General features: G+C 38.7%; 1 protein-coding gene across 1 annotated transcript in view; it reads right to left on the reverse strand.

Moving 5' to 3' along the window:
• Positions 1-26,510, reverse strand: part of C9 (complement C9) — a 72,715-nt gene that overhangs the window by 38,655 nt on the left and 7,550 nt on the right. The window contains exons 2-5 of the mRNA XM_021716867.1: positions 15,950-16,055; positions 15,426-15,570; positions 15,020-15,167; positions 6,621-6,759 (exon numbers count right to left, since the gene is read on the reverse strand). Of these exons, the coding sequence (XP_021572542.1) occupies positions 6,621-6,759; positions 15,020-15,167; positions 15,426-15,570; positions 15,950-16,055 (538 nt within the window). The remainder of the gene's footprint in view (positions 1-6,620; positions 6,760-15,019; positions 15,168-15,425; positions 15,571-15,949; positions 16,056-26,510) is intronic.

The following is a 26,510-nucleotide window of genomic DNA, read 5'->3' on the forward strand; positions in this document are numbered from 1 at the left end:
GCTGAGGTGGAAGGATGGCTGGAGCCCAGCAGGTTGAGGCTGCGGTGGCCGGGAGCAGCCAGTCTGGGCGACAGAGTGAGACTCCAGCTCAAAAAAAAAAAAAAGAACTGCCCTATTAGGCCTGGTTTGGTGGCTCAGCCTGTAATCCCAGCACTTTGGGAGGCCGAGGCGAGTGGATTGCCTGAGCCTGTGGGTTCGAGACCCGCCTGGGCAACTTGGCGAGACCTCGTCTCTACAATAAATCAAAAACTAGTCAGGTGTGGTAGCGTGTGCCTGTAGTTCCAGCTACCTGGAAGGCTGAGGCAGAAGGATTGCCGGAGCACAGCAAGTAGAGGCTGCGGTGGCCACTGCACTCCAGTCTGGATGACAGAGTGAAACTTCCAACTCAAAAAAAAAAAAAAAAGAACTGCGCTATTGACAATATGCTGTACTATATCAATTCATTACGAATTTCTTAGTTTGTAGATAGATTGGGTTTCACCTCGACTTCTCCATCTCTACTATTATAAACCCAGGTTAGTCTTTCATCATCTCCTTCCATAAAATAGCCTTCTTCTGTTCTCATTACCTCTGATCTTGTCTCTTTAAAATTCACCTCCATACAATACAATGATCTAAAATGAAACTCTGACCATATTGCTATTTTCAGTGGCTCCTTCATCATGATTGGATTATGCCCAATGAACTTATCATGGCCCATGAGTACCTTCATGATTTAACCCCTGTCTACTACTTAAAACTTGTTCCTTCAAGATTGAACCACTGTCTACCACTTCAAACCCCTGTCTACTGATTCAAACATGGGTTTATTTGTAGACAAGAATTCTTTTCAAGAAGGCAATTTCTATAGGGAAAGTCTACATATTTGCCATTTGGGAAATATCAGCATAGGACAAAAATAAACATGTGTGTAGTAAACTTTATCTGTATACTACTAGATTTTTCAGATGGGCTCAAGTTGCCAGTAGAAAGAACAGTTGGAACATTTAAACCTCTGTTTACAGTTTTGCAATCAACCTTGCTGACAATTCCAATTACATGTTTTTGCTTAAGGTGTTTTGCTGACAGCCCATAGAATGGTAAAAAATATTTGCCAACTGTATATCTGACAAAGGCCTAACATCTAGGATCTACAAGGAACTCAAATGTGCTGAAAGGAAAAAGCCCCATTAAAAAGTAGGCAAAAGACATGGACAGATATTTCTCAAAAGAAGATATTCGGGCAGCCAACAGATGCATGAAAAAGTGCTCAACCTCATTAATCATCAGAGAAATACAAATCAAAACCACACTGAGATATCACCTAGCCCTAGAAAGAAAGGCTATCATTAGTAACACAAACAACAACAGATGCTAGTGAGGATGTGGAGAAAAGGAACACTTCTACATTGCTGGTGGGAATGCAAACTAGTTCAACCTCTATGGAAAACAGTGTGGTGATTTCTGAAAGAACTAGAAATTGACCTTTCATAAGAACCAGCAATTCCCCTACTGGGAATATACCCAGAGGAACTCAAATCATTCTACAAAAAAGATACCTGCACACACATGTTTATTGTAGCACTATACACAATAGCAAAAACATGGAACCAACAGTGCTGCCCATTGAAACTGGACTGGATTTTTAAAAATGTGATACATATACATGTTGTAATATTACACAACCATAAAGATGGACAAATATATGGACTTTGCAGCAACTTGGATGGATTTAGAGTTGGTCATACTCAGTGATCTATCGCAGAAAAAAGAACAAAGTACTACATGTTCTCACTCATAAGTGGACCCTGAACATTTACCATAATACTATACGACAAGGATTGGCAGTAGCTGGATACTGCTGGGTGGGGGGGAACACAACATTAATAAGTGTACCTGATCTCAAACTAGGCAAAGTGGGATTAAAGGGAGGCCCAAACTTTACTTGTCCGATGTCCACTTGTATACCTAATCCTGAATTGTACTCCACATCTTTAAAATAAAATATATATACATATTTATAAATATCTATATGTATATATATATAAAGAAACATTAGCTTTTTTAGAGTTCAATATGCTGGCTTTTATTTATTTATTCACTCAATAAGCTTTTATTTAGTATAGTATACCTTGTTAGTTTCTTAGGATTATGTGATAAATAAAAAGATTAGTATATTAACTACAGAGTATTTATGACACAGAGCAATAAATACCAAAATAGAGAGAAAAGTAAAGCATATTGCATTAATTTGCAGGAGAAACATTTACTCAAGATGGATGACTCAGCAGAGAAAGCTGAGGGTGGAGCGACAACCAAAAAACTAGATCAGGAATGACCTGGTAGTCCTCACAAAGGAGGTTGTTATCCTGAAGGCTTTAGTTATTCAGTCACCAAACTTAAGCAGCAGAGCGACATGATCAGATTTACTATCTTTACACTGAAGTGTGGGGAATTAATTGAAATTGAGACAAACTAGAGGCTGTAAACGAAGAAGACTATTATAGTAGCCCAGAGGAGAAATGATGGGTGCCTAAGGCAGTGGCAGTGGGAATGAAGAATAAGGAACAGATTTCAGAGAGATTATAATAATAGAACTTGAAGATTTATTGCATATTGTGGGCTTTCAGACAGATGAGTCTTTAAAGAAAGTCTTAAGGAAGGCTCTCAGGTTTAGAGTTTGATGATTGGGAAGATATTTTTTCCACTAAGCAATGCAGAGAATTCAAGAACAAGAAGCAGGGAATTGAGAGTAAGTTTGGATATCAGATTAGGTACATTGACTGTGACAATTGCAGACAACTGGATACACAAGTGTCTAGGTCAGAGAGAGAGAGGCTAGAAACAGATTTGTAAACCATCAGAAGAGAGGTGAAAGTTGAAGTCACAGGAGAAAAGGAAATCACTCAAGGAGAATATGGAAAGAGAGATTAGTGAAGAAAGGTAGGAACTCTGATAACACCAATATTTAAGGGCTCTCCTAAGTGAAGGGAGCTCAAAAGAAGCTTGAGATGAATGGAAAAAAGAAAAAAGAGAGTTGGGGAATGAATCCAAAGTGCATAAGTTGATAGCAAGTGTAGACAAGATGGGTATATAGAGATGGGAGGAGTTTCCTTGTTTGTTTTTTTAGGTACGAGTATTGAAAATATTTTTATATTAAAAGCAGAATGGAAGAGAAGAAAAACTGAATTAAGGCTTAGGAGAATGCCTAGCAAGATACTTGGCATGGGATCTGAAGTAGGGAGTAGAAAGAATAATACCCACTGAGATAAAACAGAAGGATGTAAGAATGGACTGAGTGGTAAGTAAGTTTGTGTACAAGTACAACTTCAATGAAAAAAACTGCGAACATTCTTGCCTATAGCTTGGGCATTCTTGGCTAACTTGGAGCTAATGCCATCTACTAAGACCAGGGTCAGGATTGTAAAGTAAAAGCTTGAGGTGTTGCTGAAAGATTTAACCTACCTCTGTGGAGAGTTGGAAGGAGAAGAGTCTAAAGAGGTGTCCTGGGCCTATTAGCAGCATGGAGGACTCAAGCGAAGTTATAATGCCACCCGTCTTTGTGTTAGCATGATTTTTCTCTACAGTGCTCAGTAGTATAAGATGACATATGAACCAGAAAAGCAACAAAGGTCATTCAAAATTAGAGTTTTTCTGCATTATAGGAGAAATGGAAAGCAAGGACATTGATAATGTTGGCAAGAATAGTCAAAATGAATCTAGGACGGATGGAGAAAATAACTGAGGGTAGGAGAAATAAGAGCAGCAAAGTTGGGGTAAAGACAAAGTCAAGGGTTAGGTGGCTAGAAAGGAGAGTGACTGTAGTAAAATGATTTAGGAAGCTATGAGACAACAAGAAATCATTGACAGGCTAACATGATATAGAAGTCACTCAGAATTTTGGCAGGATTTGAGATAGAGAGAATGATTAGAATCTGGGTGCATTTTGCAGACCTTTATTCATCTTCTGAATCTTACATTTTCCTGGAAATCCAGGTTTAAGAAGAATTATAATGAACAACTGAAACCTGATTTAGGCTTACAAATTATAGCTTGCAATTACAAAAGTCAAGAGATGATCCCCCAAAGAACAGAAATGGTGAAGGACTTAATTTGTTAATGTAATCATTTTCTTCCCTATTTACAGTCTTTAGTTGTTCTTTGTTATTACTCCTAAGCCATAAAGTGACTGATAAATCTTGACCTATTATATGACCACTCATTATGTAATTAGTCTTGTTTTTTTTTAAAAAAAAAACTAATTATGTTGTAAAAATGAGTAGCAGATATGTGCTTGACACACACCAGTAACTTTCTGAGTGTTTTACAAATTTAGACGTATTCATCTCCATAAGGTAGGCATTAATATTTCTCTTTTATAGATGAGGAAACTGAGGCACAAAGATAATAAAAAATTTGACTAGGGTTTCACAACTGCTAAGGGAAGAGGTGAATTCCAACCCATGCAGTGTGTCTCCAGAACTACAGTCTTTTTTTCAGATAAGATATACTAAATGAGGGAGTATGAGTATGTCAGAATAAGATGTCATTTTTTAAGGCATACTCCCACGTTATAATGAGCCAGTAGAATTCTTTCAGAAAATAAAAGACACAAAATTATTGCCAATAAGCAACAAAACAAGATTAAAAAATTTAATTCTTCCAATGAGAATTGGTGAGCGTTTACTTTATTCATATATTGAGTTGTTATTGGTAATGGGCTCTACAGAAGTATAATATGTAACTTTAGGTAGTGTACTAATACACAAGAGAGGATAGATGACATATTCCATCAAGTATTAGACTGGAAGAAAAACATTATTTCTAAGATGTTAAAATAGATACTTTCACTCATAAAAGTTCATGTTCTTTTATGTGTGGTTATAACGAGTTTGAGTACTTATTTTCCAAGACCACAGCAGATTTGAATAAGGGATTGCCTGCAATGGGAGCATTTAGGGAGTGATTTAGAGGCCTTAGCAAGTTCCTGCTGAACTCCCACTGCCCTATTCCTCAGTTGGCACCAAATAAACATTCAAGTCCACAATTTTTAACTGCATTTTTATAAGCTTGATGCCAAAACTAATTTGGAGGTATTAATCTGAACTGAACTGGTAAGAAGGTATCTATAGTCTTCATTTCTCTCACTATATGTGAACATAGATTCGTCTTGCTACAGAAATACAGATGTGTTTGGATGCTGTTCCAAACTTCACTGGAGTGTAAGTCATACAGGGTAAGCACCACATCACCATTCTAAAATTCCAAACATTCTGAAATACTAAAACACATCTGTTTCCAGGATTTTGGGTAAGGGAAAACAGGGCTTACTCTTCAAATGGAACTTCAAGATCAGTCCTGGGCAGCCCTCCCATCTCTCACAAATTATTACCCCTGTAGAGAAGCTAAGAGGCTGGTCACAGTGATGGAGACAGAAAAACTGCAAAGTGCAGACTGAACCCCAGACAAAACAAGACAATGCAACCATAACCCTTCCTCTGCAGCAATGGTCAGTGTTATCATGTTAGGTATATTCTACTTAAAAAAGTAGAATATGTTATACTTTTTTAGAAAAATTATTTTCTTTCCTTCACAAAATTTTGTACTTAAAGAAGTAAAGATCAACAACCCAAAATATTCCCTCAGATTTGTGGAAAACTGATCCATCCTGACTTACAAGAAATATGACAATGTGATCCATGTAAAAAGAATGCTGGTCAAACTGTCCAAACATTATAGTCTCTAGCATTCCTAAAAGAACAGGATCACTTATGGCTGCAGTGCTAGGGGTTGATTTATAACACTGTCAGAAAATAAGGGTATATTAACTATGTTTATTTAAAAGTATATGTTTTTAAAATTGGTGGGACTAACAATAATAAGAGCTTTGTAATAACTGAATAAAGCAAACACTTCGATCTTCTTTACCAATGGGACTATTTTAAGAAACAGACTATTGTAGTTACTAGTTCAGAATGAATAAGCTATTATTCTTTATTATAGCTTGCTTGCACCAAAGATGGTATCTCTGAAGGCAAAAAAAGAGTAAACATTTGAATGGGGGGGTCCAGTCTGTGGATAGTGCTAGAGAATTAGGTGACTTTTAGGAAGGTAGTAAGTTTGAGATGACATTGTGTAGAGTAAGCATCATTTTAAGAAATCATTTTGCAACAGATAGAGGAGTTTGAGGTGAGTGAAAATAGCCACTCACATTAGTCAAGAAGGCTCTTCATAGGGGAATACTGAAGAAAAACAAATGTGAAGATGAATTTCTTTGGGAGGCCAGCAAAAACACAACAAAACCACAAAACAAAAACCACACCAAATACAAAAACATGGAAGCAGTGTGATCACTACTTAAATAAGCACTGGCTTAATTTTTAGTTATCTCATACGTTTAGATGATTCTTTTGATGGAATCTATTTGCCGAATCTTTACCACTAGGTGAATGTTACAGAGGACTGAATATAGACTATTGTAGGTTTCTAGAGATCCAAGCTACATTGCCTCTTTTTGGAGTCTTATGTTCACACCAAATTCTTATTCTAGTGAATTTTTCTCATTATTTAGTATTAAATTTACTGAAGCAGTTTTTCAGCCAAAAACTGAGCAATGTGTTTTTTTTTCTTCTGAGACTTACTTCAAAGGCCAGAGAAGCCACGTTCCAGGGTCTTCGGTAGTATGTCAAAGTGTTTCCATCCCGGTCCCGGTTACAGTGTCCGTTGTAGAACTCATTGTCAAAAGGTGTGCTTAGGGGGTCCATCCCTAAAATGTTGATCCTGAGAATGAACAGAGTAGTATCAGAAGTAGAAATATCACAAGCTAATGCAAGGCAGCCCTCTGTAGCTGGAAAAAGTGAGACAGCTTAGGTTCATGTCACCATCACCCAATATGAGTGTGCTATAATCAGGAACAGAAGCATGAGGCTGTTCACCTTGGCTCAGTGTCTCTGGCAGAAAGCACAGCTTAGGAGGGCCTTATAAACTCTTTTAGGCAACTAGGGCACTGTTTAGAGTACAATGAAAGAAACGCAATAAGTGGGGCCACATGGGACCATCTGGCTCCTGGAGTCTTAACTCTATTGCTGTAACTCTTACCTAACCTCCCTTAGTGAACCAAAAACCAATGCTGTAATACCAACTATTTAAATTATTTGAGAACAGAGCATCTCAAGGGGACAATATAACATATGCATGCAATTTTTCATCTATGAATCAACATTGGGGCTCTTTCTCTCTCTCTTCCCCTTCTCTTTAAACTTAAGCCTTTTCCTCCAGCTGTCTCGTTGCTTGTCAAGAACCTCATTCCCCTCAGGCTTATATTATTCCTATTGTACTTTCCAAGATGAACACAAAAATTTCAGCATCCCGGCAATGCATTCTCAAAAGTTCTACTTTTTCCCACAGCAAAATACATTTATTTGGCAAGCTTTAATTCATAAGTAGAAACCTTATTTATATTTTTAAAAGGTTGTTTGATTTGTAGACTTAATATATGAACAAGAAGCAATTACTTCTTTGTGAAATATAACTTTGTTAATTGAGGAACACAGTCATTGCTGTTTAGAGTGTCTCTGGAATAAATGGGCCCAAGCTAAGGAGGCCCAAATGAAGGTTTGACCCTCAAACCTATAACTTACCTTGGCCCAAAAGTATAAACTCTTCCATTGCCATAGGCCACATTCCTAACTCCAGTGAGTTGGATTATAAATTCAGTTGTTGGTTTCAAGAACAATTTGTCAAAGAGTTTGGATGGTTTACCATAAACCCATTACTAATGCAAGAAAAATAATTGGAAGAGTATCCTATTGCCATTGGGTCAGATAAAAACAACATCTTTATATAAAGATCACATTTTAAAATAAACTTTGACTCTATAAAGAAAAGCATAGTGGTTTGACTTTAATGGAAGGTAACTTAAGGGTTGATACATGGATATCCTTCTCAAGACTGATAACATAGATAAAATCAATCATCTTTCACTACCTGTCCCACCAAATATATCTTTCATGAAAAATGCTATGGCACTCAAGTTTCTATCTATGGCCAAAAAATAGACCTATTAACTTGAATATGAGCAAAATAAATACCTGTATATTTGGCTTACTTTCTTCCACGAAAGTTAACCAAGTTAGATTAAAATGTTGACTCCGGTTCTTCATGCATCCCTGCATCTACTCCCTTGCCATGGCTCCTCATGGATGAAGGGCATTTCTCTTCCTCCAGGCTTTGTGCTTGGCCATGTAATTTGCTTTGGCCAATGGCACATAGTTGAGAGCAACAGAGGGCCAGCTCAGAGCCTGGGCATGAAGAAGCATTTATGCCATCACCTTGAAAAGGGCTTCTGCCCCATTGCTGCTGCCCCATTGCGTGGCTACCTCAGCAACCCCAGCCTATCCCCAAAGTTCTGTGAGAAGTGAAACCACTCTAGTCAGTGTAGCTTGAGGTAGAGTTGACAGTTTAGCCCAGTCTCATGAGCAACAAATATTTATTTTTGTATCACTAAGATTTTGATGCAACTCCTCCACCTCAAAGACATACAACATTGGAAACAAATGATCTGTGTTCTCCCTAAACAAGACCTCAGTGGCATCATTTTATTTGATGGAACTGTATCCTTCTGTGTATCTGCAATAACAGAGACTCTGTATCACTTTACTTTCAGTTAACAATAAAATTAACCATTGTTTAGAATAATTATCTCTTAAGACACTACTATATGTGTTATATAGTGTTTGTAATCAATAGAGGGTAATATTAAAGTTACTACACAGTCTCTCCTTTTCTGAGAATTGAGTTCCTGACAGGCAGTTGAACATATCATCACTAATTTTTTAAAAATAGAATTAAACATTTTAAAAAATGTTAAGTCAACCTTCCATATCTGTGGGTTTTATATCTGTGGTATCACCCAGTCAGGGAACCAAAGTATATGGAAAAAAATTTATATCTGTACTGATTTTTTTCTTTGTTATTATTCCCTTACCAATACTATACAACAACAATTTACATAACACTAACACTGTATTGAGCATTATAAGTAATCCAGAGATAATGTAAAGTATACAGGAGGATGTGAGTAGATTATGTGCAAATATTATGTCATTTTTATATCAGGTACTTGCGCACATGAGGATTCTGGACTCTACAGAAAGTTCTGGAACTATTCTCTTGCAGATACTGAGGGTATGTGTGTCAAATAAGGAAGAGATCACCATGGAAGGGTCATGAAAAGAATTTTAGAAGAAGGATTTGATTCAGCTTTGAAGGGTGGGTAAATTAGATGGGGCTAGAAGGGCAGGAAGAATAGATGAGCAAGAGCCTGGAGATGGAAATGTACCTGGCAGCTTTTCAGGTAGTGGTCTTTAGATATTCTGCTTTTATACCCTATAAAATATTTTGGTAAACTGTCTTCCTGCACATTTTCAGTGTGTCATCTAATATTTTTCAACTAATGTTTAAATAATTACAAAGAATATAATTTCCCAGCATGCTATACATATTTGTACTTTAATACATAATGATTTTGCCACTTAAAAATAAGTTCAATACATCTCAATGCTTTAGTAATGGTGGGTCATCACAACATTGCTATTTCTCTAACAGTTGGACATTTTAAAGTATTTTTTAAAAATAGACCTTGTTTTTTAGAGTTCACAGCACATTTGGTTTTAGATTCACAGCAAATTTGAACAGAAAGTACAGAGATTTCCTAGATTCTCTGTGCTCCTTTGAATCCTTGATCCTTGTTTCTATTCCATTTCCCCCACAGAAGTTTAACCTCATGCAATGTAGTTTATGCTTGAAAGTTTTTATTGATGACCTTGTCATGCTTTTCTGTACCAAAAGAATATTAATTGAAATTCAAAAATACTAAATATTCTTTGAACGTAGGATCTAAGTATTTTAACAATTACCTGTTAGTAATAGTATTTATAAATATGTTAAAAATTTTTAAATCACTTCTAAACATAAGTAAAATTTTATTGGAAAGCCATCTCCATGAAATGAGTGGAGCTTCTTTTTAAATTAATAGATTAGTTCCTACATCCAAGGGTGAGTGTTATTGGTGCTAGAAAGAGACAGAGCTCAGAATCAATTTGATTCTTACTCCTTATTTTTATAAATATACAAGCTGAGAAGCTTCACTCACAAAAATGAATAGACAAGAATAGAAGAAATGTCATCACAATAATGTCACATAAGTCTTTGATCTTCTTCTGAGTTATACGAGGGGAATCCAAAAAACCCTGGAATGAATGTATTTAAAAATTGTGTATTCATTCTTCAATGCTTAAACTTCAGTAACCTTTAAAGTACTCTTCATTTGATACACCTATCGAGATGCTTTTTCCTCTGCTTTAAATGGTGTTTGAACTTGTCAGTTTCCATGCCCCTTGGTGCTTCTGCTATTTTTTTTGTTTCATCTCTTCACATAGGCAAACCGTTTCCCTTTGAGGACTTTTTCATCAGGGAAACAACCAAAAAAAAAAAAATCACCTGGGAGAGATAGGCTGAATAGGGAGTGTAGGGTCTGAGGGTCATGCTGTTTGTGGTCAAAATCTGCTGAACCCTCAGCATGGTGTGAACAGGTGCACTCTTAAATCACCCATCATGAAATGGGCAAATGCATTGAGAGAATTTACACACACACAAAAAAGAGTTCACTGAAGTTGAACACAGACTCTCACCATGCTAGGTGGTACACTGATGCAGATGGGTTCCTACAATACATGCCTAGCAGGGGAAACCTGTCCTATAAGGGTCTCACCCTCTAAAAAATCATTCCAGATTTTTGGGTCCCCCTCTTATACCCCCAAAAGTTTGCATGGTAGTCTTTCATCAAAAATTATTCTTAAATTCACCATCTGACAACTGATTAGGTCATCTTTCAACATTTTTTGATAAAAAGAATTGGAGACCACTTAACTTCCAAGATAAACATCCTAACTCTAATAAGTCCAATTGAGTACCGAGACTTGAAGTTGTTTATTGGTTTTTCCGCACCATTGTAAAGCGTAAGATGGGTAATGAGTGCACTCTGCTCTTGGGAAGTGGGAGTTAAGAGATTGGAAAAAAGGGAGTCAAGAAAGGAGGATGGACTTGACAACTTGAATGCAGTTGAGTTGTCAAGCTCATAAAATTTGTGGAAAATTGTACAAATGGAAGTTGAGAAGTTATTATTAGATAGATTAGCTAAATAATTAATCATTGAGAAAACTACTTCCTTAAAATGTACCTGTCTCCCCTTGAAAGTTTTTGTGTGCACCCTACGATACGCATATCCTAGTTTGAAGGTTATTGCTTTACAGAACAGCAAATTGGCCATTTGGCTGGATTCATCTGGAAAGTTACAATGAAGTGTATCCACAGTCTAAAGCACAACTAAGGAAGAAATGTTTCAAAAATTTTGACTTGGTTCCACTACTACAGAGACAGCCAGTCTAGTCTAGAATGAGCCAATTTTTTTCTGCCAAGAAACACGAAAACTTCTCATGGATGAAAAGTCATCACCTGGGGAATTTTTTTTTTTTTTAATGTGTTCTTTGGCAGCACTTAGAGATGCCTGTTTTCACACCTGCATCTGGAACCACAGGCGGTTCCAATTTGCCAGGTGAACTGAAGAGAAAGCTCCCTTCACAGAAGTGGTGTTATGCTTAGATCACAAAAAATAATTCCTAGCATATTGTACATCGTTTACAGCTGGTTTGGATTTATGGTTTTTCAATGAATGCAAGATGGGTTGGGGGATTTCCCTAAACACTCTGGAGAATCTCAGCTGCGTATAAGACAAGAGGTTGAAACATTTGTGATACAACCGAATTCTCCTGGTATAAGAATTAAAATGAGAGAATCCTCCAAGTGAAAAAAAGCATAAATTAATTACCATGAGTGCTTGTGACTTTCATTTATAAAAGAATCTAATTGTATGTGACTGTTGATAGAACTTGTTGAGGTTTTCCAGAATGAATTGGGTGGAAGTACTTTATAAGTATGCTGCTATGATTATAGTGTTTTCTTCTATTACCTCTATTTCACATAGTTCCTTATAAAAATAACGTAGATTTATAGTAAATACATATGTAATATTAATGATACGAAAGAATATTACAAATATAACCAAGCATGTTGTCTTGAAACTCTTCCTAAATATTAGTTGCTAATTGACACCATTCTTCTATGTTCTTAATTCAAGTATTTGTATAATAAACAGCTACCTTAAAATTTTCACATTTTTAAAAGTTAGTTCTGCTTTGAAGTCAAGGTGTTGGCTTAATGGGCTTTGCAGTGATGTGAGTGGTGGGGGCTGTGGGAAGAAGGTCAGGGGAAGGTGGCATGATGGAAATATACAGTTTTATATGAGTCAGAGAAACTCGGGTTTTGGCTCTACTAAATAAAGCCTTATTTATTTCACTCAGTTCTTATCTGTAAAATGAACATAATACCTCCCTAAAAATCTCACAGGATTGTTTTGAAAATCTATAGAGACAGAATGTGGAAAAAGATTTTGACAAGTTCAAAATATGCAAATGAAAGCTATGATAGAACAATGGGTTTTATGGAGGCAAAATTTGTTGTCGATTATTGCTCACGATAATGGGGTATTTAATAAAAAATTGTTGACGGACCGATGCTATCAAGGCCTTCCTCATTTTCTATTTCTGCAGCTGAGCTCTCCCCACAGCTGGGGCCCCACCTTCTTACTCAGACTTGAAGGCTTAGCCTTGTGATGTCCCCAACACCAACTCTGACCGTAGTAAAGCATGAAGAATTCTTAGCCAGCTCTGGGATGCCTCATTATGCAACTCCCTGGCAAACACTATATAACACATTTATCTTTTCCCTGAAACCAATAGATTATGAATGATTGTTTTTCAGCTAAGTGGGCCAAAATTTCTATATTCTTTTCCTATAAGACAAACCATAAATTTACATTGAGTGAAAATAAATAACATATGTCGAGCTTTTTTGCTTAGATTAAGGAGAAAACTCTTTCCTGAGTACCAATTAAAGCGAAATAAAGTAGTAATAGGCTTTCACCATAGACTTACAATCTCTCCATGAGGAAAGCAGCAAAAAGAGTAAGGACTCATTCGAGTACACAGTGAACCAGTTATAAGATTTTGGAAAACTCCTGTAAAATTTTCTAAGAGGGTCTGCCAAGCCTGAGGCCTAAGTTTATCCATTTGATTCAAAATTCTCAACTTTAGGGAATGGGCCAAAGGCACTGTGGGTAATATTTGAATGCTGCTTAGACAAGATTTTTTTTTTTTTTTTTTAGTTGGAGTCTCACTCTGTTGCCCAGGGTGGAGTGCAATGGCATGCTCGTGGCCACCACAGCCTCGACCTGATGGGCTTAGGTGATCCTTTCATATCAACCTTCCAAGTAGCTGGAACTACAGATGCAAGCTACCATGCTGGCTTATTTTTTTTTTATTTAAAGTAGTGACAAGGTCTCACCAAGTTGCCCAGATTGATTTCGAACCCCTGAGCTCAGGCAATCCTCTTGCCTCAGTCTCCCAAATTGCTGGGATTATAGAGGTAAGCCACTGCGCCCGATGAACAAGATTTTATAAAGTGAATATTGGATATGTGAAATATTTTATCTGAAGCCTAACTCTTGGTACCATGAAAGTTTTTTCTTTATTTAAATTTAAGAACTGGAAGTTTCATCTAGCTCAGAAGGAAGAGGCATCTACATTATCAACTAAACTTGATAGATATCTTGTCTTAGGAACTACTTAATACCTTAGTGTGGGGTTTTTCAGCCTCAGCACTACTGACATTTTGGGTCAAGCTGTCTTGTGTATCATAGGATGTTTAGCATCATCTCTGGCTTCTACTCACTAGATTCTAATATCACCCCCTATACCCATTCCCTCTAAGATGCAACAACTAAAATGGTCTCTAGACATTGCCAAATGTTTCCTGGGGAAAATATCGTCCTTGATTGAGAACCTCTACCTTATCTGTCAGTCTTACTCTCATCATGACTCCCATTTCTTTCCTCTCTGCACCCCTATTCCTAGGACAAGAGTCCTATCCCTGAATTTTCTTGTAGGGATTTAGTTTCAGTCTTAGCCAGTACCAATGGACAGTATTTTAGAAAGCACTTAACAGATTTCCATTAATTAATTGAATTCACCTATTTATCTATCTGCCAAGTATGTATTAACACCAACTATGAACCAGGCACTGGATTTATGAGGATAGTTGATGAAATAGAGTCATATACCAACTCTGTTATTATATTGCTGAGTAGAAGAATGACTGTATCTTTTGGGGGAAACAATTTCCAACAAATCCAACCAAGAGACCTTTAACCATAAACAGCTCAGAACAACTAATAGAGACCATACAATGGATATCCCTGGGACACCACTGACTACATAGATTAGAACACAACAGAACCTTGGATCTCTGTCATTTTCCCAGTTCCTGAAAGAAATATCTCTGAATATAGTCTATTGTGTATAACCCTGAGTTCTAAACTCCAGAGCTCCTAGATTTTGTATGGCAAATAAGTGAAGCGTCAGCTCTCTGTAATGAGAACTAGAACCTCAAAACCATCATCCTCTGGCATCAGAACTGCTTTCTCTAGTCCCATTCCTCCTGGGTCAACCTCCTGGAACTTATAATTGATTCTAGATCTAGAAGAAGTTCCTAGCAATTGAAATATTTGAATGAACGGCCAGGCAACTCATTCCAAATGTGAACATATCATGCCAAGGTTGCTGTGGTTTCCCAGAGGTTCATAGATGAGAGATTTCATCTCCCACTCGACTGAGAAGTAATCATCTAGCATCCTGATGATCTAGTCTGTTCCACAGACCCCTACTGAAGCCAGGCAGGTTGTCCAAATTATCCTGAGATACTTATTCTGCACTTCTTTGAAGCTCAAATGTAATTGCAAAAGAATGCAGACCCATATGCTCTATTAGTTGTACCCTTTGTTCAAATTTACCACTCTATCATAGTGAGATAAATGGAGATCATTTTCACTCATCTTTCTCTGGAAAAATTCAAGTGAAATACAGACCCATAGCCTGCTGTCCGTGCCAGCTCAGACTCTTCTACCACTCTGTCACGGCAGGGGGTACGTGGATCATTTTCACAGTCATCCTCATCTGAAAAGTCTCCGCAGTCGTTGTCACCGTTACACAGAAGTCGCCTCTTTATGCATCTGCCTGCAATCAAAATCGGGAAAGACACAGTGTGTCTAATGCCAAATCTTCTCTCTCGCTCTTTCTGAAGTTATCAAATGCAGTTTAATGCTGGAGGTGAGGTATCAGAAACACACAATTGAATTATTTGTACAGAACATATAGATGGCCCTTGTTAGCGGCTTTTTCACACTTGGAAGTCTGAGTGTCTAGAAGCATGTTCTTTTCTTTTCACTCATGAGGGCATACAGAAACCCACATGAGCAACTGGTCATGGATTACCTGTATCACACTGAAAATCATTCCCGCAGTCATTCTCATTGACTTCACAGGGTTCCGTGGACACACATTGTCGTCTGTCTCCCACAGTGTCAACACAACTTTTCCCATTAAATTGTCCGAAGACCTCAATGCTCCTTGAACGAAACTGCACAAAACCAGCTGGAAAGGTTAGAATTCTAATGCCAAAAAGGGTCTAAACTCAAACCCACACCACCACAGCCCTCCAAACCCAATGATTCAATGGTTTTAAGATAGAAGCAGTGGAAGAGACACTGATGTTACTTGAAGTACCACTTTGCATTTTAGGTTTTGTCATCTTTTATACAGAAGATGAGATTCATGACATTCATTGAGCATTTTGCACAGCATTCAGATTTTCTGGCAATGTTAGCCTTATACATTCAGATGATTTTCTCTCTTTCTAGGTTTGGAACTCAGTTGTGGGGGCTTCTTTCCTATAATCATTGTCCTGGAGAGGCTAGCAATACAGTTTCTATTTGGGGGGAGCAGAGATGAATGCTTACCGTTTGGTTGAGGCAAGGATCACATAGCGACCATTCACTCCAGGAGCTCATTCTGCAGTCAATGGGCAATAGAGGGTCACTCCTTTCTGTTGGTTCTCTTCCATAACTAAGACAAGAGACAATACCAATTTATTATTATTATTATTATTATTTTTTAATTTATTAATCAATATTTTTTATTATGGTTTTGTGGGGTACAGTTAAGGGTTAGGTGTACAACTATGTTTCATTCAGGCACCCTGTTGATAAGAAGTGTTTTCCCATCCCCAGACCGATATTTGCTACCGTTAATTCCATCCCCCCCCATAGTTTCCCAGTACCGTCAGTCATTTTCTTATAGTATTACATTGGATGTTCAAGGTCCGTTATATGAGTGAGAACATGTGATACTTGGATCGGGAAAACTGGCTGACCACATGCAGAAGATTGAAACAGGACCCCTATCTATCCCCATGCACAAAGGTTAACTCCAAATGGATCAGAGACCTAAATGTAAAACCTCAAACCATAAGAACCTTAGAAAAGGAAGGAAATACTCTCATGGAAATCGGAACTGGCATCCAATTCCTGTACAAAACCCGAAACCCACAGGTCATAAGAGAGAAGATAGACAAATGGGACCTTATTAAACTGACAAGCTTCTGCAAAGCCAAAGAGACCATACCAATTTATAATGATCATCATGCATGTCTGTTTCCAAGAAGTCTTCACTTTATTTTCTACTTTACCTCCTTCCAAATCATATTACTTATCCTTTAACTATATTTCTTATTTGACAATTGATTGCATGCTGTTTTGTGTTTTCAACTCATTTTTTTGTTTTATTCTTGTATTGTGTTTTTTTTTTTTGAGTTGGAGTCTCACTCTGTTGCCCAGACTGGAGTGTAGTGGCCTCTCCCGGCCACCGCAGCCTCGACCTGCTGGGCTCCGGTGATCCTTCCGCCTCAGCCTTCCAAGTAGCTGGAACTACAGGCATACGTTACCACGCCCGGCTGACTTTTTTGATTCATTGTAGAGATGAGGTCTCACTGCCCAGGCGGGTCTCGAACCCACGGGCTCAGGCAATCCACTCACCTCAGCCTCCCAAAGGCGCGGGATTACAGGCTGAGCCACCAAGCCCGGCTGTATTGTGTTTTAATTTAATGTCTACCCTAACCACCGCAACACAATAATAGTGATGAAGAAAACTAGCAAGGCGTCCTGCCAGGTGTTTTATATTGATTAATCTTATATTTCCAATAGTATTATGAACTCATTGAAGCTGGAAATCTTGTTTCATTTTCTTTGTAGCCCCTCCTATTCCCCAAGTCTGGCAGTCTTGAGTTGCCTCATTCTCTTGCAAATTTAAGCCAGCAGGTCCTGCCATTCCTGGAACAGGTGCCTCATAAATCAGGCTTTCCCTTTCCGTATTCTGTACATCCTAAGCTAGATGCTTTACCACTTCACAGTCCACTTCAGGCCTTATTCCTGATCTTTCTGAGTTTTAACATCATATATTTTGGCACTTATGGCTGCCCTTCCATTCCCCAAATCAAAGCTTAGCAGAACTTTTCTTTTTCTCTTGGTTTACATTTGAGTCTCTTCTGGTTGCAACCTCACCTGGGACAATTGTTTCATTAAATGACAAGAAAAGAAAAACTGTAAAAAACAGACGCTACCAAACAAGAATCCTACATACTCCCTGCCTCTACTTCTCTGACCCAGTATCTATCCTTCCTATAAAGAAGCCTCTTACGACAGAGGGAAGGCTAGTGAGCCCCCTCTCTCCACAAAAGTGCTAGATCCCAGCTACTCTTGGAGACACTGATCAGTTGAATGTTTCTTCCATTTTAAACTCTCCTGCACTACCAGCTCCTTTTCATCTTTAGTAGAACGTGTTGGAGGTTGTGACATTAAACACAAGCTAATGGATGAACAAATCAAACATCCTCCCCAGACTTCACATGTTATACCAGCTACTCCCATCTCCCATTTGTCCGTCACAGTGACATTTTGTAAAGGAATTGCTAGAGAGATATTTATGTTTCTCTCTCATCCAAAAAAATATTATTTCATCCTTCAATCCTACATGTCCCTTTGGCTACCTCTACTTTCTCTCTCTTTTTAGTCAAGTTTCTGGAGAAAGTGGCTTGCTCACTAGTCTCTTGTTCCTTGCATCCCAATGACTTCTCTACCTTTCTGCCCTATGAGCACTTCTCTTGCCCAAGTCAGTGATGACTGCCAAGAGCCTGACTAGTTCCTTCAATCCTTATGAACTTCCTCATGGCATTCAAGGCATCGAGCATTCTTGTTTTTTGAACACTCTCTTCCCTTAGACTGAATGACTCTAGACTCCTTTTACTATTTTTTCTTCTCTGCCTAATACTTCTCTACTATACAGGTTACTCCTCCTCTGATAGTCCTTCAAATGATGGCTTTTTTCCCCCCTCGAGGTCTTGTCTCTCTGTCTCTTTCTCTCTTCTTTCTCCAGAGCTTTGGTTTACATGTTTATGCCAATGACATGTAGAGATAAGTGTGTGGTCCAGACATCTCTTCTGAATTCTAAACTTTTGGATTTAACTTCCAACTGGACATCTGCACTTAGATGTCCTCCTGACTTATTGAATTCAGTGTATCCCTAAATGAATCCAATGTTTTTTCTTTTCACTCAAAGCTGCTTTTCTCTTGTATTTATTTTCTTGGTAAATGGCCCTTCCATTTGTACAGTCATCCCAGCCAGAGACTTGGATGCAATGTGTCTCATCCTGAACCCCTCTCCTCATCTCTGACATGTAATTGACCACTAAAACCTGTTGTTTGCAATCTTGTAAATGACTCTCAAATCCATCCATCTTTTTTCATGTCTTTCAGATATTTCTCTGGTCTACGCTAACATTACATCTATCCTAGATGACGACAAAACTGTCTTTCTAGCCCAGTTTCCACAAAGCATTTAGAGGGGTATTTTTTAAATGCAAATTTCATCTTACCACTTCCTTACTCAAAATTTTTCAGTAGTTTCCCATTGCTCGTGATGAAATCTAAATTTTCTAACCTGGTTTAGGCAGAATAACGATTCCAGTAGATGTCCATATCCTAATCCCTGGAATCTGTGAGTATGCTATCTTGCACAGCAAAAGGGACTTTGCAGATGTAATTAAGGGGAAATAATCCTGTATTATCTTGGTGGGCCCAATCTAATTAAATGAGCTCTTTGAAGCAGAATAGTGGGTCAGAGGGATGTGAAGACAGAAGAAGAGGTAGGAGAAATTCAAAGCATGAAAAGAGATTCCACCTGCTGTTGCTGGCTCTGAAGATGGATGAAGGGTACAATATGCCAAGAAACACAGACAGCTCTAGAGTCTGGGAACAGCAAGGAAATGATTCTTCCTTAGAGCCGCTCTAAAGGAATCTAGCCCTGCTGGCACCTTCATTTTAGCCCTGTGAGAACTATTATGAATTTCTGACTTCTGGAACTGAAAGATAATAAATTTGTGTTTTAAGCAACTAAACGCATGGCCATTTGTGATACAGATGCAATAGCAAGCTAATGTACATTGTCTAGAGAACTCTCCATGATCTATTCCCATCTTAATTCTCCAATTTCACTTCTATCCACCTAAGCTCCAGCCACACTGAGCTTTATATTTTCAAGATGAGCCACTTTTTTCCCTCATGTCTTCAATCCTTTGTGCTGTTCCTTAATCACCACTCCAATCTCACCTTGAACATGCTCTTTTTTTCTGAGAACCTTCCTTAATCTCCTAGTGTAATTTCGTTTTCTATGTACATCCTCTTATAGCATCTTGTTCTTTTATTTTGTTTAATTAATTTGTTTGCTCATTTATTCATGAAATACTTACTGATTCTCTATTATTGACTAAGCGTAGGTGATACAGTGATGTTTAAAACAACAAAACAAAACCAAAGAAACATAATTTCCCAATTAATGGAGTTTACATAGTAGCTGAAAATGACAGCAAGTTTAGAAACTTTTCTGTCTTGTTCAGCTTGCATCTCAAGTATCTAAAGCATGTTGTAGGTACTGAGGAAATTTTTTTTCAATACATTAAGTGAATAACCAAATAAAAGAAGAGGAAGGAAGTCCTTGGTCATGTGGTTCTGGACAAATCTAGGCCTGTACTTCTCTAGGGTAGGATTTCCTGATGAATCACCCACATGGTCTTGGGGCAAGACTTGTAGTCATTAGGGCAGGCTTTATGATTAGAGATGGCACCTTTGTAAGTCTTTATCTTTGCCTACACCATCCAGAATATCAGGAGATTGATGAGCTTCTATCTTCCAAAAGTATAGGTTAAGAATGTATTGGCTGGGCTCGGTGGCTCAGCCTGTAATCCCGTGCCTTTGGGAGGCTGACGTGAGTGGATTGCCTGAGCCCGCGGGTTCAAGACCCACCTGGGCAACTTGGCGAGACCTCATCTCTACGATAAATCAAAAATGAGCCAGGCATGGTGGCGCGTGCCTGTAGTTCCAGCTACTTGGAAGGCTGAGGCAGAAGGATTGCCAGAGGCCAGCAGGTCGAGGCTGTGGTGGCCGGGAGCGGCCACTGCACTCCAGTCTGGGTGACAGAGTAAGACTCCAACTCAAAAAAAAAATAAAAATGTATTACACAGGCTGCCAAAACTCCTAGAAGAAACTGCTTTCCTGGAATTCTGAGTAATTAGTGTGTATCTAAAACTGCATGACTGAAAACTTCTCTGCTAGATTGTTTTCATAATACTGAAGCTTCATCTTGAGCTGAGAGGTCTCTTCAAGAGGCAATAGCAGATGTACTTTTATGCCATATAGCAGTGAGTCTTGATACTGATGGCATGTCGTAATTTTTAGATATTTAAAAATGGAATTGTCGCATTGTGAAAACAGTGTCTGTGAGGATGGGCTCCATGCGTCAATGTTTTTTAAAAAGCTACCCAGGTGATTCTTATGTTCAAACAATGTTGAAAACACAATTTGATAACATCTAGTGGAAATTCATGATATCTGGAGGGGTGGTCTCAAGTGGATGTGGGGGTGCTTGTTATGTCATTACCCAAGACCCAAAAATGTCACTGAGCTGGGTTATCATTGGTTTCAGGAATTACTCTAGCTATCTCTATGAGTATCTCCATGAATCTTTTCAATATTTTCTGATTTCTCCAGCATTAGAACTCTTGCCTGAAACTAGTTTGTCTGTCCTGTCTGTCTTGTGTGTGTGTGTGTGTGTGTGTGTGTGTGTGTGTGTGTATGTGTGTGTGTGTGTACTGATCACTTATTAGATGATACTGTTAGCATTTTGTTTCAGCACTTCCCCAAGAGAGGTTACTTTCTTGGTTCCAGAAAAACTTTATCTTTCTCACCTGTCTCTCAGATCAGCTTTAGTGAATGCTGGTTCAGTGGACACAGTTGTGCATGGAAGGTAAAGCTCACTGCAAAGACTTCAGAGTGAGTTACAGTCATTTGCTGGGTCAATCTAGAACCCAGCAAGGGCTGTTCATCTGCCTCACACATAAGTGACTAGACCATATGATACTGGCCTTGTCTATAGACTGTTCGCCAACATCCTTTGAGGTATCACTAGCCCCCACTGACTTTATGCGCTTATTCACTTCCTTCTCAACTTCTAACTTAAAAACACCTTTTATTTTTTAAAGGTATGACCTACACTTTGAACTTAGGAAGTTCAAAGCACCAGATTTTTAGCTTTGATCGTTTATTGCTTTCCTATACTGTGATTTGAATTCATCCCCTGGAATGCTCTAACCTATTTCCATAGAAAGGTCCTTGCGGGTCACATCCTTGCCCTGGGAGAAGGACTTACTTTCTTCTAGCTTAGTGTAGTATTGGTTGGCTCGGGTTGCTGTAACAAAGTACCACAGGCTGAGTGGTTTAATCAACAGAAATTTCTCGCAATTCCAGAGGCTGTAAGTCAGAAATCAACATGTGGTAGAGTTTGTTCCTTCTAAGGTCTCACTCCTTGACTTGTAGATGACCATCTTCTCCCTGTCTTTACATGGTCTTCCCTCGTGTCAGTGCTCAAATTTCATCATGGTCTTCCCTCATGTCAGTGCTCAAATTTCATCTTCTTGTAAGGACACCAGTCGTATTGAATTAAAACCCACCCTCATGACCTCATTTTAACCTAATTACCACTTTAAAGACTCTAACTGCAAATACAGTTATATCAGTAGGTACAAGAGGGGTTTAAAACTTCACATATAAATTATAAGTGGACAAAATCCAGCTCATAACACTCATACATGCTTTTTAAAATTAACCTTATATTGGTCTACTAGTTTTACTAGACAGTCTCATAGCTCATTTTGTCATTAATCCTTTATTCTTCCTTTGACTGGCACAAATTCTCTTAAAAATAAACTAAGTGGTCATAGCTTATTCAATAATTTATATAATAGACAATACTTTTGACATTTTGAAGTAGTAAGTTTAGAAGAATGCAAGTATTTTAAATAATACTGCAGTCCCCCTAAAGCACATCAGTTGGACAGTCCAACCTGGTTCTTTCCTAGATCTACTTTAAGCTTCGACCTAAATGATGTCAAATTAGGCAAAAACAAACTGAAAAATGTTTTAACACCCAGTTGTTTTGTCTTCACTATGTCAGGTACCAGGATCGCTGGAGGCAAAATAAAGGTAGAACTCATAGGAATTATTAGGAAAGAATAATAAGTCATGCAAAAAGAATACATTATTGAAATGAATATGGTGCATAACTATTAGGAAAGGAGATCAGTGATCTTGAATAGCTCCTTCTGTCTTTTACTCCTCGGGCCCTACACCCCCTCCTCAGCCCCTTTAACTCACCCAGGAGATATTTTTCACAGCTCAAGGGCTGCGTATGTACAACACTCACCACCTGCCTGTCAGCCTGCTGAGCTATTAGGCTGAGTGGAGAAGTATTTGTAAAGCACTTTCTGGATTCTTAGATGAAATGTGTTTACCAAGTAAAACATATCTCCAAGTGTTTCAATCTCAGCTTGAAAGTTACTTGCTAGATCAAAGTGATGTACATCAACATGGCAGGAGGTCTAACTCTGGGCCAGAAATGCATTAAATGAAGAACCATTGATACACGTCTGGTCCCATTATCCTGCCATGAAGAGAAGTTTCCAGCTTTAGAATAAAATATGACCAGGTGCAGTGGCTCATGCCTGTATTCCAAGCACTTTGGGAGGCAAAGGCAAGAGGATCACTTTAGCCCAGGAGTTCAAGACCAGTCTGGGCAACATAATGAGCACTCATCTCTACAAATAAGAAAAAGGAAATTAGCTGGGTGTGGTGGCACACACTTATAGTCCTAGCTACTCAAGAGGCTGAGACAAAAGGATCACCTGAACCCAGAATGTCGAGGCTGTGGTGAGCCATGATCATGCCATTTCATTCCAACCTGGGTAATAGAGGGAGACCCCCCACCTCCAGAACAAAAACAAAAACACAGAAAGAAAAAGAAAGAAAACCTCAGCAGCAGTTTACACTCCAGGACATTTTGTGGTAGGTCCAGGCAGGAAAACACAAAGTATGAAGGAATCTTTTTGGCAATAAGTAAGACAATATGGATCCTTTGAGTGGAGAGATATAAACTAATTAGAACTACATATTTTTTAACCAATGGATCCGTTAGTTTGTTTAGTTCATACAATTCATCAAGATGAAAAGATAACATAACAGCAGTGTCCAACACTGGTTTGTTTGTTTTTCAGGACCTTTCCTGATTTCTCAAGTCTTATTTAAGAGCTTTTATCATGTGCTCATTGTTGAATGAGCCAACATTAAACAATCTTTATTGAGGGCTTGTTGTATGTCAGGAATTGTTCTACTGTCTGGGGCTACAGGATAGATAATGTACTTGCCATCACGGGGCCTACATTCTAGTGGGTGAGATAGAATAAGCGTGTACACCAGAAAATATATTATGCAATGCCAGTTAAACTATATGAGTTATGAAGGAAAAAAAAGTAAATAAAGCAGGGTAAGAGGATAGAGTGCCTTTTGGCTGGTGTTAGAAGGGAAGATAGTAAGAGAATCCTCTCAGAGGATGTATGTTGCCTTACAAATTTGTCCATAAGCCGGGCTCGGTGGCTCAGCCTGTAATCCCACGCCTTTGGGAGGCTGAGGTGAGTGGATTGCCTGAGCCCGCGGGTTCAAGACCTGCCTGGGCAGGCAAGACCTCATCTCTACAATAAATCAAAAAATTAGCCAGGCGTGGTAGCGCACGCCTGTGATTCTGGCTACGTGGAAGGCTGAGGTGGAAGGATCCCTGGAGCCCAGCAGGTCGAGGCTGCGGTGGCTGGGAGCAGCCACTGCACTCCAGTCTGGGTGACAGAGTGAGACTCCAACTCAAAAAAACCCCACCAAATTTGTCCATAGACTCCTTGACACTCTTCGTTATGCAAAGTTGGGCAGTTAGTACCAAATTGGATCTAGAATCTACATCTCTCCATTCTTAATTCAGTGCAATTTTTCATTGCCAAAAATTAGGGATTATGTGTCCTTCTCTTGAAGCTGATTGGGCCTTTATGACTGCCTTGATTAGTGGAATGCAGAGGAAGTAACACTGCGTGATGTTTAAGGCTAGTTTACAAAAGGTTATGCAAGTTCTGCTGGTTTATCTAAAGATATATGCTCTAGGAACCTTTCACCACTAAGTATGGAGTCTCGTATCTTGAGTCCACTGAAGAGCTTAGAGAGAAAGGGAGGGAGGGAGGGACGGAGGAAGAGAGAGAGAGAGAGAGAGAGAGAGATTTCCAAAGATACTCGATCATTCCAGCTTCTCCCCTGGGTGACAGACATATGAGGGAAGAAGCTATCAAGAGGATTCCAGGTTGCCATGAAGTTCATAATTTTGTTTTTCTTTATGACGGCATAATACTTAGATGGACTTAAGAGTCTATAATACTGAGTGATCTATCACAGAAGCAAGGAACTGAGTACCACGTGTTCTCACTCATAATTGGACCTTGAACAATTATCATGGTTATATGAGAAGGGGATTGGCAGTGGTGGGAAACTGCCAAGGGAGGGGTGGGGGCATGATTGGAAGTAGCGGGAAACTGCCCGGAGGGGGGACACACCTCATCAACAAGGGTACCTACATAATGAACATTTGTATACCTAACTGAATTGTACCCCACATCTTTAAAATAATTTTTTTTTTTAAAGAGGACTCCAGTTCCAGCCATCAACTGACTATAATCATGTAGGAGACTGATGAAAATCACTCAACTGAGTCAAGGTGAATTCTGGATTCATGAGCAAAATAAATAATTGCTATTGTTTTAAGATATAGATTTGGAATGGTCTATTACACAGCAAAAAGTGAGTCACAGGAGGTAATATTTGATTAGGTACTTGAATGAATTCAGAGAGGAGACTATATGAGGGTCTAGAAAAAAGAGTACCAAGCAGAGAGAAAAATAGATGCAAAGGCCTTGAGGTGGCACAGCAAGCATAATATCAGAGCAGTGAGCAAAAAGAGGTTGCAAATGCATCTGCAGAAAGGGACAGGATGTGACTCTACCTTGTAGGCTGCTCACAGAGGATTGGATTCTGAGCTTGTTGGAAATCCTTAGAGGAGTTTGAGAGCAGAAGTCACATTAGGGTTTGTATTTTCCAAAGATTTCTCTAGTTGCTAGATGGAGAATTGACTACTGGGACATGGACAAGAATAGATGTTCAGGTAAGAGATGATAGCAATTTGGGATAGTGGTCCCTGTGGAGACAGTGAAAAGTAGTCAGATCTGGAACACAGGAGGGGTGGGGGTGGCAAATAAAACTGAAATTATTTTTTGGAGGGTGGACCCCTTGTAGTAGGCTTCTCCCTTCAGGTAAGTGGTCTCGGTATCTATCAGCATCAGTGAAAGCCTGCTTTCGGCTTCAATTTTTTTTTTTTCTTTTTAGATTCTTTCGATGCATTTGCCCATTTCAGGATGGGTGATTTACGATCACACCTGCCTACACCGAGTTGAGTGTTCAGCAGTTTTTGACAAAAAACAGCATGATCCCATGCCCCACCCTCTCTATTCACCTGGTCTCTCCCTGAGAGACTTTCTTTTGTTTCTCTGGATTAAAAAAAAGTCCTCAAAGGGAAATGTTTTGCTGACGTGGAAGAGGTGAAACAGAAAAATGACAGAAGCACTAAAAGGCATCAAAATTGACAAGTTTAAAAACTTTCTGAGCAATGGAAAAAAACATCTCAATAGGTGCATTGCATCCTAGGTGGAGAGTACTTTGAAGGTGACTAAAGTTTAAGCATGTAAGAATAAATATACAATTTCTAATCAATAAATTCCCGTTTTTTGGGTCATGCTTCATATGTTTTAAAGGTAGAAGCGACAGGACTCACTGTTACGTTGCATGTGAGAATGACACATGGAATTGTCAAGTATGATTCTCAGGTTTTTATCTGAGTAACTTGGTGAACAGTAGTACAGAGCAGGTGGAGATGGGTATGTTTTGGACAGATAAAGATTGGGAAGCCATTTGATGGTTGGGATGCCTATTAGACTTTCTTTTTTTTTTTGAGTTGGAGTCACACTCTGTCACCCAGACTGGAGTGCAGTGGCTG

Source organism: Carlito syrichta, unplaced genomic scaffold (assembly GCF_000164805.1).
Source record: "Carlito syrichta isolate Samal-C Ts95f unplaced genomic scaffold, Tarsius_syrichta-2.0.1 Scaffold309042, whole genome shotgun sequence".
NCBI lineage: Eukaryota > Metazoa > Chordata > Mammalia > Primates > Tarsiidae > Carlito > Carlito syrichta.